Source organism: Lepidochelys olivacea (genome assembly GCF_965140295.1).
Source record: "Lepidochelys olivacea isolate rLepOli2 genome assembly, chromosome: 3".
In the NCBI taxonomy this organism is placed as follows: Eukaryota; Metazoa; Chordata; order Testudines; family Cheloniidae; genus Lepidochelys; species Lepidochelys olivacea.
Window position 1 is genome coordinate 60,265,275 of NC_140413.1, and position 12,700 is coordinate 60,277,974.

The following is a 12,700-nucleotide window of genomic DNA, read 5'->3' on the forward strand; positions in this document are numbered from 1 at the left end:
TTCGGAGTCAGTTGAGCTGGATTCTCAGACTTGCTGCCGCAGTGTATGTGCGTGTTTGGTTTTTATTGCAGTGTAGACATACCCATGTAGGCCTTTCGGGAATTAAGATATGGTGGCGCCTCTAATTTTGTTTATGGCTAAAATCTCTACTCTTAAACTTCTGAAAAATATAGAATGTTTCAATAAAAAAGGATGTGGAAAAAACCAACTATTTCAGAATACCTTTTTGCTGATGTCTTCTGTTTGAGGAAGGTTAGAAATTTAGGAAGTATATCCATTAATGTACTACTAGTACTGTGTGAAATATGTTCTTGTTTTCTTAACGCAATGTTGTTTTCTCATACCCGTCTCCCCCTCTTCTACTTGTCACTTGTACACTATCAGTAAGAGACCGATTATGCACAGTTAGCCTTAAAATTTTGGAAAAGGTTAAGGTGATGCTTCTAAGTGATTTTCCTCTCTTCTTCTCTTCCACTCCCCCACCCACCCGCCCCCAATAGTTTATTCTCATTATAAACAAATAAGCAAAGGACTGCCATCAGGCTCTTGTGCTGCAAAGAAGGAAGGCAGCCTCTTACACTGGCACCTTTGCATAATTGTCAGTCTGGGCTTCTTTTCTGTTTTTTCATTCTACATGCAATTTTGGACATGTTTGCTTTTGGCTATTGTTTTGTGATTGTTGTAATTGCAGAAGACTAGATATAACTGTCCAGTACCTTGAAACGTGACAGTGAGCAAGCTTGATGGTGCCTTGCCTTGGCTGAGTGCAAAGCTTAAGTTAGGGAGTGTGCAGTATGCTGTTGAACGTAATTTTAGTGTTCAACTTACTTTTAATTATTGTTCAACAATATATGATGTGAAACGTGAGTTCAGTGATGCCATACAAATTTTAAAATGTGTTTCATCAGAAGTATGAATATGCCAAGGTAAATTGCTATTTCATCTGCTGAATTTACTGTGCATTGTCAACTGTGTATGAAGATTGGTCAAGAAAAGTTGAAAATGGAGGAAGCGTAAGAGATCTAATTTTTTTCCAAAAAATAATTACAGTATACTTAAACTGTGTGCAGAGATTTTGAATTGTCACACTAAGTAGCTTGGTCCAGCACTTAAAAAGCCTTTGATTTCTTAGGGGTGTGTGTGTGTGTGTATATACGTATCTAATACTTGTACTAAGCCTGTACTCTACTGTTTGCAAAACTATTTGATAGTATTTAAATATCTGAATTCAACAGAATGTCAAATATATGACACAAGCCAAGGCATGTTCTGGTTGTTGAGATGAGGGGATTGTTAAAATAAAATTGTAATAGGCTTGAATCATCCCAGTAGCAAAATGGTTTTATACTTTTATATCTCCTATACTGCATTAGTACATAATAGTTCTAGTTATTGCTAATGTTAGTGATAAATGAAATATTAAAGGTACAGCAAGCTAGCTACATAATGCCAAGTGACATCTCGCATATGCTTTTGCTTTACAGAATTGCACCTTAACTGTTTTGGTTATGCTGTGAATCTTTTGACTTTTTTTAATTTCTACCAAAACAAGTCAAACAAAAAACCCACACAATTTTTGTAAATGTGTAAAACTTACTTTTTGTTCAGTTTACATACATATTAAAACACACACTTTGAAACAGAGTTGCTACACAAACATACTTGTTACAGACACAGAAGCAAAGAAATAAAAAAGTTAAGGTACATACCATTACATGTTCTCTCCTCTTCATCCCCATGCACAAATCCTAAATTATCACAGCATCCATATGTACATGCCACAATCTTATCAAACTACTCCTTCAACCATCCCTACTGCATAATGCTATCATCAAACTGCCGCCACCCAACACTATAAGATATGGATGTTTGGTGTAGTTGTTTGGTAAAAAGGGTGCCAGAAGGCATTGTAGATAAACAGTAAAAAGAAAAGGAGTACTTGTGGCACCTTAGAGACTAATAAATTTATTTGAGCATAAGCTTTCGTGAGCTACAGCTCACTTCATCGGATGTATGATAAACAGTGTTTAGTCAACAATAGAAGCCCTGAAAAAAAATCAGCCAGAGACAAATTTCATACACTTGCAAGTAAACATTTATTATTCAGAACCAAACAAACTACATATAAAATTCAAAGGGGATAATAAATTTGCACTTTGGTAAATTTCCCACATTGAAAAACTGACCAGGGGGAAGCGGCAAGGGAAAGGGAAAGGGAATTTATGCTACATACTAAGCTCATTTCAGAATGCAAGCTTAGTGTGTCACAACCAGCATCTTTAATTTTTCTTCAGTTTCCCAATCCAGTACCAGAAACCTCTAGCTAACTCATTAGCACCTTAGTGGAGCTGTACGGTTAGCACAAGCTGAGTAAATGCACGTTGCGTCACTTCTGTGTATAGAATATACAGAATTCTTAACCTAAGAATATAAGATTCTGTTGAACAGCAGCTTCTGCAATATAAAAAAGTAAACAAAGTGGTAAAGTATTTTAAAGTGAAGAAATGCCAAAGTTAAGATAGCACATATACATATTTATCTTCTTTTTTTTTTTTTTTTTTAAGTTTTCTTAATAGGAAATGTGTTAGTCACTGTCATTCTAAAATATGGATCAACCTTTTATTAAGGTAATTTTTAAAGGGGGGAAAAGGGGAAAATTTCAGGCAGATACTGGGCCTGGAAAATTTCATCCTGAAATGTGAAAGATCCCAAGTTTTCAGCTACTGAAAAAGGGGATTGAGGTTGGAAACACTTAGAGGACCTTAAATGAGCATGGCTAGTACTCTGGCAGTCAGATTTAGGTTATTAATTTGTCTGTATCAGAACATACAGAGATTTCAGTGTATGTGTAGTATATAATTGGAAAAGCTATTCACTTTCAAATATATTTATTCAGAGTGCTAAAATTCATATTTCTGGGTTTGGTGAAATGTATAACAGTGTCAAAATACGTTACAATTTCTGTCAAAACTACAACTGTATTAATTTTTTTTCCAGAAAAGAATACCCCCCTCATTTTCAGAAGATAGAAATTGATCCTATTAGATTAGCTCAGCCTCATTTGATGGGTAGGTATCCTTAGCGTTTCATTTACTTTAAACTAGGAAGTAAGTCTTTATTTTTTTAAATAAACTGCTTTGAACATGTCTGTGCCAAATTCTATAATCACACCTATGTGTATCTGTAGTATATCCATTGATATCAATAGGATTACTCTGTATTTATACAGGTGTGATGGAAGCTGAATTTGGCCCTTTGTGTGGACTGAATTATGCAATACGTGCTGTCTTATTATTGTGAATTTCAAATTACATCTCAATTTTTCCAAGGTGAACTCAAGTGAAAAAAATAAACTATCAGTGGTTGAAATGGTATTTCTGTAACACTGCAAAAGTGTAGTATATGATGTATGAAACAAGTAAGAATGCTGCACCAAAGACCTTAGCTTTGTACAATGCAAAAGAGAACGGCAAAATGTCTTTTTAGCTTTATATTCTTCGTGGAGCAGCATCCTGAAGCTGGAGACTAAGGGATGGATTTGTTTTTTATTTAACTATATTAGTAATTGTTTTGTAGTAGCACCCAAAAACCCAACTCAGAATTGAAACCTCAGTGTACTGAGGGGCTGTACAAAGAAGTAGGAAGATTTGAACCCTGCCCTGAAGAGCTTACAGCCTAACTTTGAAACAAGACTCAACTAGTAGCAGCCCAATAGACTGGGGGTGGGAGGGAAGTTGAGAATCAACAACTGATTACCAAGGTTCTTTGTCTGAGTCCAGTTTAGAGCAATTGGGGGCTGCTCTATCAGCTGAGTCTTAGGAACCATATGCCAGCTGGGATGAGTTTGGGTATATTGCACTTCAGCCATGTTCCCTCTCCATTTTTGACTCACCCCTCCAACTTAGGGGGTGAAGGGAATGTGGTGTGGGAGCTGGTGATTAGACCTGTCTCTGTACCTGATGTGGAGTACTTCATATCGGGGGAATTCTCAGTAGGGAACTGTCAGGTGTTGGTTCCCTTTGCACTGCATAGTCAACTTAATGGGAGTAGAACAGGGCAGAGTATTAAGTATTGGTTGTGGCCTCTTAAACTTTTTGAAATAATGTTCAGCCCACAGGCTGAAAAGGCTGGATGCTACTCAATGAGGAAGAGAATCCAGACTAATAGTAACTATTGTTAAAGTATTTTTTTCATGCCTTGAAAATGTTTTATAAGTTAATTCAAGAAACAAAAAAACCTAGTCATACTAACACTTCAAGAGTCAATAGACCTTGCAATTTATATTTCAAGTTATTAGCTATAGCTAAGCAAACTTAGAGCTGAGAAAAGATGATTGTTTTACTTCCTAAATATGCAAACTTTTCTGAAAGTGTTTACATATTTTATGGCTGGTAACTCTTTAAAAAGCTTTGTATTTTTCAATGATTTACCTTTTGTGCACGATGGTGTATAAGTTTAGTGTCCTGAGACTGAGTGTAACAGATATCATGATGCTTCTTAATGGATGGATAATATTAAAGGGAAATGCAGAAAGAGAAACCAGGAGTTGTAAAATATGAGAAAAGAGGAAAAGGAGGCGTGTCAGATACTTGAATGTCAAAAGTGGTGGATAAATCCAGAGGAATCAAGATGTGCCCTTTCAGTTTGGCTCAGAAGAGTTTGTCAGAGACCTGGGTGAGAATGGTTTGCTGGAGAAAAGAGAATAGATATCAAATTGAAGGGTGTTGGTCAATTGCTGCCAGAACTTCCTATCTGCCAGGAAGGGAAAGAGCACTCAGAAGCTTGGAGATAAAGGGGAGGAGGAAGATAGTACAGTATATGGAGTTCCCAAGTGAAGTCTCGGAAGACTGACCAGGTGAATTAAAATCCCATTCAAAGACATAAATTTGCTGACAGAGAAATGCTATATTAAGACTTGGAAGATCAGTGGATTTAAGTATTGTGTCCTGTACTTTAACCCCACCCACCCACACAAATGCTCAGTCAAATGAGACTTGTCCTGACAGCAGCTTGAATTCTGTGGCCCACATTGGGAATATTCTTACAGTAGCAGTTTAGGGCAGGGATTGTTTACATAGTAATGCAGGAATTGCCATACTGCATCAGACCACTGCTCTGTATAACCCAGTATCTTGTCTCCAGTGGTGACCAGCACCACATCTCTGGTGATCACCCTCAAGGGGTGCATCCTCCTGATTCTTAATAGTTAGGAATTGGTTAGGGTTCTTTAACATGAAGTTTTATATCCCTTCTAAAAATTCTTAGTATTTACTGTTACAGTTTGGGGTATTCTTCATATAAATGTCCAGTCTCTGTTTGACTCTCTCTTGCTAAGTCCTTGGCCTCAGTGAAATTCTGTGGCAATGAGTTCTGCCATCTAATTATGGTAAGTGTAAGAAAGTATTTTCTGTAATGAAATATGAATTTACCACCTTTCAGTTTCACTGAATGACCATTTGTTCTTAAGAAGGAAAGAGTAGAAGCTCCTGATCCATCATCTTACCATTCACTACTTTTATGTCTTTTCACATCCTCTCTCATTTCTCCTCTCTAAACTCTAAAGTAATGAATCTGCCTTTTCAATGTTTGCTCATATCTGAGTTGTTCCATGCTCCTAATTTGTGTCATCTCTGAGTCCTGGCTGATTTTGCAATATCCTTCTTTGAGATGGAGCGACCAATACCATGAAAAGGATTTGGACTAGAAGCCTGATCTGTGTTCCCAATTCCCAGTCTGGTTCTGTAACTACAAAGTCTTTTGGACTTGAAGCCACCTTGCAGGCCACAAGGACTGGTAGCCCTCTAAAATGACACTGTTATCTGAGGCAAGAGGCAGAGAATGGAAAGGATAAAACATGTAGCAACTAATGTAGAATGTTAATATCTAGAAAAAAGTACATATTGTTGATGTATGATAGAAGGAAGGAACTACAGTAAGATTGTAGCTAGAGGTATGGTGGCTCTGAATGAGGGAGAGTCACTATATCACAGTTGGGATCTTGCCCCTCATCACAAACAGGAACTGTGATTGAAGGGCTCTGCCTAGAATAGGAGACTTCTCCCAGACAGCAGGGTCTCAACACTGGGGTCAGGAGTATATCTTCAGACATTTAATGTTTGGTTTGTGTTTGTGAATTTATTTTTTGTTAAGATTGATGAGGTTTTTGCTTTGTTTTTTGCAACCTGCCATTAACCTATGGCTCACCGCATCCCACCTCATCATAACATCTGTTGTAATCCTTCTTCCTTCTCCTCTCCTTCTCCCTCCCCCCCATCTCCACCTGCCTTCCTGGTTACTATCGTCCCTCTGCTGTTCCCACCACCTCTGCCTACACATCTTCCTCTCTACACCCCAGTCTCCTCCCTCTTCTTTCCAGCACAAACCTAAGTCCCATATGTGTATCCTCCTCCTCAACTCTGATAGCATTTGTCCAAATCCTAGACCTCCCTACCCATCTTCTCCACTACATCTCACATTCATCCCTTCCACCACCTCCGCCTCTCTTGTATCAGTAGTCCTAAGCTTGTGCCCATCGCCTTCCTTCCCACGATCCACCTCTCTTGCTGTTTCTGGAATGCCCACTCTTCCTCTAAAAAGATCTCAGCCATCCAGAGTCTTTTTCATACTCACATTCAACAGCTCCTTGTTTTGAGATCCAGATCCCTTCATCTCTGACCCTGTCTCTGCAGCACCCCTCTCTTAATGAGGTTGCTGCTGCTTTCGCAGTTCCTCCCACCCCTTCTCCGCGTAGCTCGCAAAAACTAAAACTGATTACCAGAGATTGTGACCATTGGTCTGATCCACTATGGCCATTCTTATGTTCTTGTGTTGCTGTCATCCACCCACATCCTCCTCTTCAACATTCCTCTGTGATTTTTGACTCCTGTCTCTCTCTCTCTTTTCCTCTCCTCATAAGCTCACACGCTCTTTGACTTCAGCTTCCATATTGATGACTCATTTGGCTCCTTAGCTGCATGTTTCCTCATCTTCACCTCTTCTTTCAACCTGCAGCCATGGTTCAAGTCTCCTATTCACCAAAGAGTTTGTTGACTTAACTTGCTCTTCACCTAGCACTGCTCTCTCTCTGTTGCCAAGTTCCACCTTTCTGACCATCACCTGGTCTCATTCACCATCACATATCAACTCCCCTTGCCTGTCACTTAGCCTTTCCACAACTTCCAATCCATCAGCATTGATTTTCTCATCTGCTCTCAGCCTTCTCCCTGCCCTCTCTTCCAATGATATGTTTATTGGTTCTCCCCATGCTTCGCTCTCCTCCATCCTTAACTCTTTTGCCCTTCTCTCCCAGTGCAGTGTCTACCTTGACAACCCTTAGCCCTGGCTCGTTCCCAACATCTGCTTCCTCTGCTCCTGCTCTCACATTGCAGAGCTTCTCTTGGGCAATCTTAGGACTAGATTGACTTTGTAATGGGGGGAAAATCATTCTTTCCTCTTTCAGTTCTGTAATCTTCCAAGCGAAGCAACTATACTTCTTCAGTTTAGCTGAATCCCACATCCACAATCCCAGACACCTTTCTGCTACTTTTAACTCACTCCTCAAATCTTCTCCTCCTTCTGCCTCTACTTCAGTGATTCATGCACACTAAAACCAGAAGGGACCACTGTGATCATCTAGTTTGACCTCAAACATAACTCGGACCATAGAACTTTCTCAAAATAATTTGTTTGAACTATAGCATATGGTTTAGAAAAAACATCCAGTGATGGCTTTGAAATTTTCCCGTAACAGAGAATCCATCACAATCTCTGGTAATCAGTTTTAGTGATTAATTATCATCACGGTTAAAAATTTACAACTTATTTCCATTTTGAATTTCTCTAGCTTCAACTTCTAATGATTAGATCTTTTTTATACCTTTTCCTGTTAGATTGAAGAGGCCATTATCATAAATTTTGATGAGATCATCCCTTAACCGTTTCTGTTTCTGTTTTTTGTTTTTTCTTGTTTTTTCTTTTAAGCAAAATAGACTCAGGGAGCTCAGCCACCATAAGGCAAGTTTTCCAATCCTTTAATCATTCTCATGACTCTTCTTTGAACCCTCTCCAATTTATCAACATTCGTCTTGAATTGTGGACAGAAGAAATGGACACGCTGTTGCTGCAGAGGTCTCAGTGTTGCAGCAGTACCAAAATACAGAGGTAATATAACCTCTGTTCCTAACCAAGATTCCCTTGTTTATACATCCCAGGATTGTATTGCCCAGAGGCGCCGACTGCTTAATGTGCTGGGGGGTGCTCTGCTTTACCCCCACTCCACCCCTTCCCCCAAGGTCCACCCTGCCTCTTCCCACCCCATTTGCCCCCTCCCCTGAGTTTGCCCCACCCTTGCACCTCCTGCCCTTGCATCTGAAAAGAGAAAAGGAAGGAGGGGGATGGGAAAACTTTCTCACAGCAGGCAGCTGACATGCCAGAAAATGTCTGTACCTACTGCGGGCTGATCTGTGGTTCCAGGAACCAGACTCCTGAGTCATCTCGGAACCCATACGTAAATCTGTGGTAGAGATCACCCTCAAACTGAGGGATTGGCGATTATGACAACTGCATTACAAACATGACAGACAAGGCCCCCATCCACTTGGTATGGATACCCTTCACATCACCCCAGTGGTGGTATTGTTACCCTTGGGCATCCCATAGACCCAGTTCTCTAGGACCTCGAGAGTCTTCCTCTATCCCCCTGGAAGACAATCTCCCTCAGCTTCCCTTTCTAGATCCTTTGATCCTTGAGAGGAGACCTTTGGGGAGCAGGAGGCAAGACTGGATAAAGAAATTACTCCAGCAACACACACTTCATCATCCTGTCCAGATGAAACTGATGCCTCCTCAACTGTCTGTGACGGACAAATTCAAACAATTTCAAGACCTCACCAACAGAGTGGTGGACTTACTTCAGATCCCCCTTGTATTGCACTCCCGATCAACAAGGCCTTAGTAGACCCAGCCAAAATCATCTGGCAAACACTGGCCATGACAACATCCACATGCAAAAGGGCAGACAAAAAATACTTATGTCACCTCTAAAGATGTGGACTTTCTTTTTTCCCTTCCATCACCAAACTCCCTTGTGGTAGAGGATGTAAATGAATGTGGCAGACCGCTAAACCAACACCCTATGATAAGGATTGGAAAAGACTGGACTTATTTGGCAGGAAATCGTACTCATCAGCAACCCTGCAGTTCAGGATTTCAAATTATCAGGCCTTGATGGTGAAATAGAATCACATCAATTATGGAAAACTCAGTGCCTTTATTGATCATCTACCAAATGATCAAAGAGAGCAGTTCCAAGCCATCAGTGCCAAGGGCCAGCTTCTGGCAAGGACAGCACTACAGACTGCATTAGATTGCATGGATACAGCTGCCTGCTCCGTTATCAGTGGTGGCAGTAACGAGATCTTCATGGCTTTACCTTTCCTGTTTCCCAAAAGAAGTCCAAATGACAGTGGAAGACCTTCCATTTGAAGGATCCAAACTGTTTGTGGACAAGACAGATCCTTCATTCCACACACAGAAGGACTCAAGCCACATTTCAATCTGGGGGGATCTATATGTACAGAAAAGAAAGTACAGCAAATTGCAGACATCACAAGGATCCTAACCAGCCCAGTTCCAATCACCCCAGCAGAAAAGACCACAGATTCCAAAACAAAAGTAGACAGCCCCCCCAAACTTCAATTTTACAGCCCTCAACATTGAAATGTCAATTTGGAGACATTGGTCGAGGCCCCAAACTATCATTCTTGCTATCAATTGCTGCAAAACTCAAACTATCTAAATCTCTTTGGACACCGCCTTGTTCTTTTTCAACAAAACTGGGAAAAAATAACAGACAAGTGGGTAGGGAGATTATCTCCAATGGTTATCCACTTTACCTGCCTCCCTCCCACCCATCTTCCCTCCCTATCCCTCTTCAGGGACCAATGTTACATCAGGAAATAAATTAATCTCCTAAACCTTAGTGTGATAGAACCAGTTCTCAGTCAACACAGAGGAACAGTTTTCTACTCCAAATACTTCTGATGCCAAAAAAGAACAGAGGATGGAGACCCATTCTGTATCTGAGATCACTAAACAAATATGTAAAGGCACAAAGATTTAAGATGGTTACATTAGCAGCAATAATTCCATCTCTGGACCAGAGAGACTGGTTCTTGGCCCTTGACCTACAAGATGCTTATTTTCATATTGAGATTCAACCATCCCACAGGAGGTTCCTGAGATTCACCTTGGGTCAAGACCATTTTCAATATAGGGAGCTTCCATTTGGCCTATCATCTGCACCCAGAGTATTCTTGAAGGTCCTATCTGTGAGAGCAGCCCATCTTCACAAATCAGGAATCATGATATATCTGTATCCAGGCACAATCCTTCAATGCCTTATTAGCCACGCAAAAGACTATGTATTCACGCGGTTGGGACTACAACTGAACATTAAAAATCGACTCTGACTCTAGTGCAACATCTAGAATTCATAGGAGGCTATCTTAGAATCCTAGAATATCAGGGTTGTAAGGGACCTCAGGAGGTCATCTAGTCCACCCCCCTGCTCAAAAGCAGGACCCATCCCCAATTAAATCATCCCAGCCAGGACTTTGTCAAGCCTGACCTTAAAAACTTCTAAGGAAGGAGATTCCACCATCTTGATGTGGTGAAGTCCAAAGCCTTTTTCTCACTACACAGATTCAACACCCTAACTGTCTAACACAATTCAGATCAGCCCCCAGACCTTGGCCACACATTACTTTCAACTCCTCGGGCACATGGTGGCAGGCACCTTTACGATAAGTCTCACAAGGCTCCATATGCTTTTCCTTCAGGCATGGCTCAAAACAGTACACCAAACAGGGATAGATTGAACAAACTACTGTGGATGCCTTCGATAGTCGAAGACTCTCTTGAATGGTAGAAAGATCCCTAGAATACGTGCACAGGGCTCCCATTCATGCAGCAACCTCCAACATTGATACTGACAACAGATGCATCTTTATCATCTAGACAGTCACGCAATTTAAGGCAAATGGTCCCCCTTACAAACTTATTGGAGCTCAGAGCAGTCAGGAATGCTTGTGCATATTTCCTACCATTGATCAAGGGGCAAATGTATAAAAGTCATGACAGATAGCATAGCATGTGTGTTCTACATAAACCACCAGGAAAGAGCAAGATCACTATCCTTTTGCGCAGAGGCAGTGAAACTGTGGAATTGGTGCATTCAGCACAGCATCATAGCAGCAGCCTACCTGCTGGGTGTGCAGACTACCACAGCAGACACCCTTACCAGAACGTTCTTGCAGGAACACGAATAGGAAATGTACCCTGTTGTTCTCCACAACGTATTTTGGCATTGCGGAGTCCCAAAAATAGATTTATTTGTCACGACCAAGACCAAAAATTGCTCCCAGTACTTCTCCACAGCTGGTTTGGGACATCATTTGCTAGGAGATGCCTTAATCTTTCACTGGAACACAGGTTTCCTTTACACTTCTCCTCCAATTCCTGTCATATCGAAGGTCATGCTCAAGATAGGATAAGAGCGAGCAAAAGTTATTCTTATAGTTCCCATGTGGCCAAGACAAACTTACTCGGTTAGTTAGTGATTAGCCCGTCAATCACTCTTCAGCCCCTTCTTCATCTGCTCTCTCGGAACACTGAACAGATCTGCCATCCCAATTTATAGGTTCTTTGACTGATTTGTCAATCATTTGAAAGCATAGAGGTGTCCTGTTCAGAGGATGTGTAAGAAGTGCTATTACATAACAGAAAAATGACTTGTTACAAGTATATGCAGACATGGAAAAGATTCCAGATCTTGTGTGGCTCAAAACACGTTATCACTGCATACTCTCCCCTTTTGCTAGTACTAGACTATATCCTAGGTCTAAAAAAGTCAGGATTATCTCTAAATTCAGTAAAGGTATAACTCGCAACCATAACTGCCTTTTCATCATAATATAGATGGCTACTCCTTATTCACTCATCCTAAAACAAAAAGATTCCTCAAGGGTCTGGGTAATTTCTTCCCACAACTCAGATATCCTACACCAACATGGGCCCTTAATCTGATCCTTAAGTGCTTTACGAAGCCTCATTTTGAACCCACAGTCACATGCTTGCTTATATATCTAACTATGAAAATAGCATTCCTAATAGCCGTCACCTTGTCTCAGCTATTTGGGGAATGGCAACCCACCTTTCGCAATTTCTTTTATAGTGTTAAGGTCACACTGAGACCACACCCAAAGTTGGTCCCAAAATATTCCCTGCTTTCCATATCAACAAACTTATTCACATCCCAACTTTCTTGCCAAAGCCACACCATGATAAAAGAGAAGCAATATTACATACGCTCTATCAGGAGAGCTTTAGTGTTCTATTTGGATAAAACAAAAAACTTCAGAAAATCTCCTAGACTGTTCGTTTTTAATTGCAGAGAGGTCTAAAGCAGGGGTGGCCAACCTGAGCTTGAGAAGGAGTCAGAACTTACCAGTGTACATTGCCAAAGAGCCACAGTAATATGTCAGCAGCCCCCCCCATCAGCTCCCCTCCCCAGTGCCTCCCACCCACTGATCAGCGCCTCTCGCTTTCTCCCCACACCTCCTGATCAGCTGTTTCATGGTGTGCAGGAGGCTGTGGGGAGGAGCGAGGGCATGGCAGGCTCAGGGGAGGGGGCAGGAAGGGG

At 41.0% G+C, this 12,700-nt stretch overlaps 1 protein-coding gene across 4 annotated transcripts in view; it reads left to right on the forward strand.

Moving 5' to 3' along the window:
- SENP6 (SUMO specific peptidase 6) overlaps positions 1–12,700 on the forward strand; it is a 166,265-nt gene that overhangs the window by 63,198 nt on the left and 90,367 nt on the right. For all 4 annotated transcript variants that reach the window (XM_084624521.1, XM_084624523.1, XM_084624524.1 and 1 more), the window contains one exon: positions 2,998–3,068. In XM_084624521.1, the coding sequence (XP_084480647.1) occupies positions 2,998–3,068 (71 nt within the window). The remainder of the gene's footprint in view (positions 1–2,997; positions 3,069–12,700) is intronic.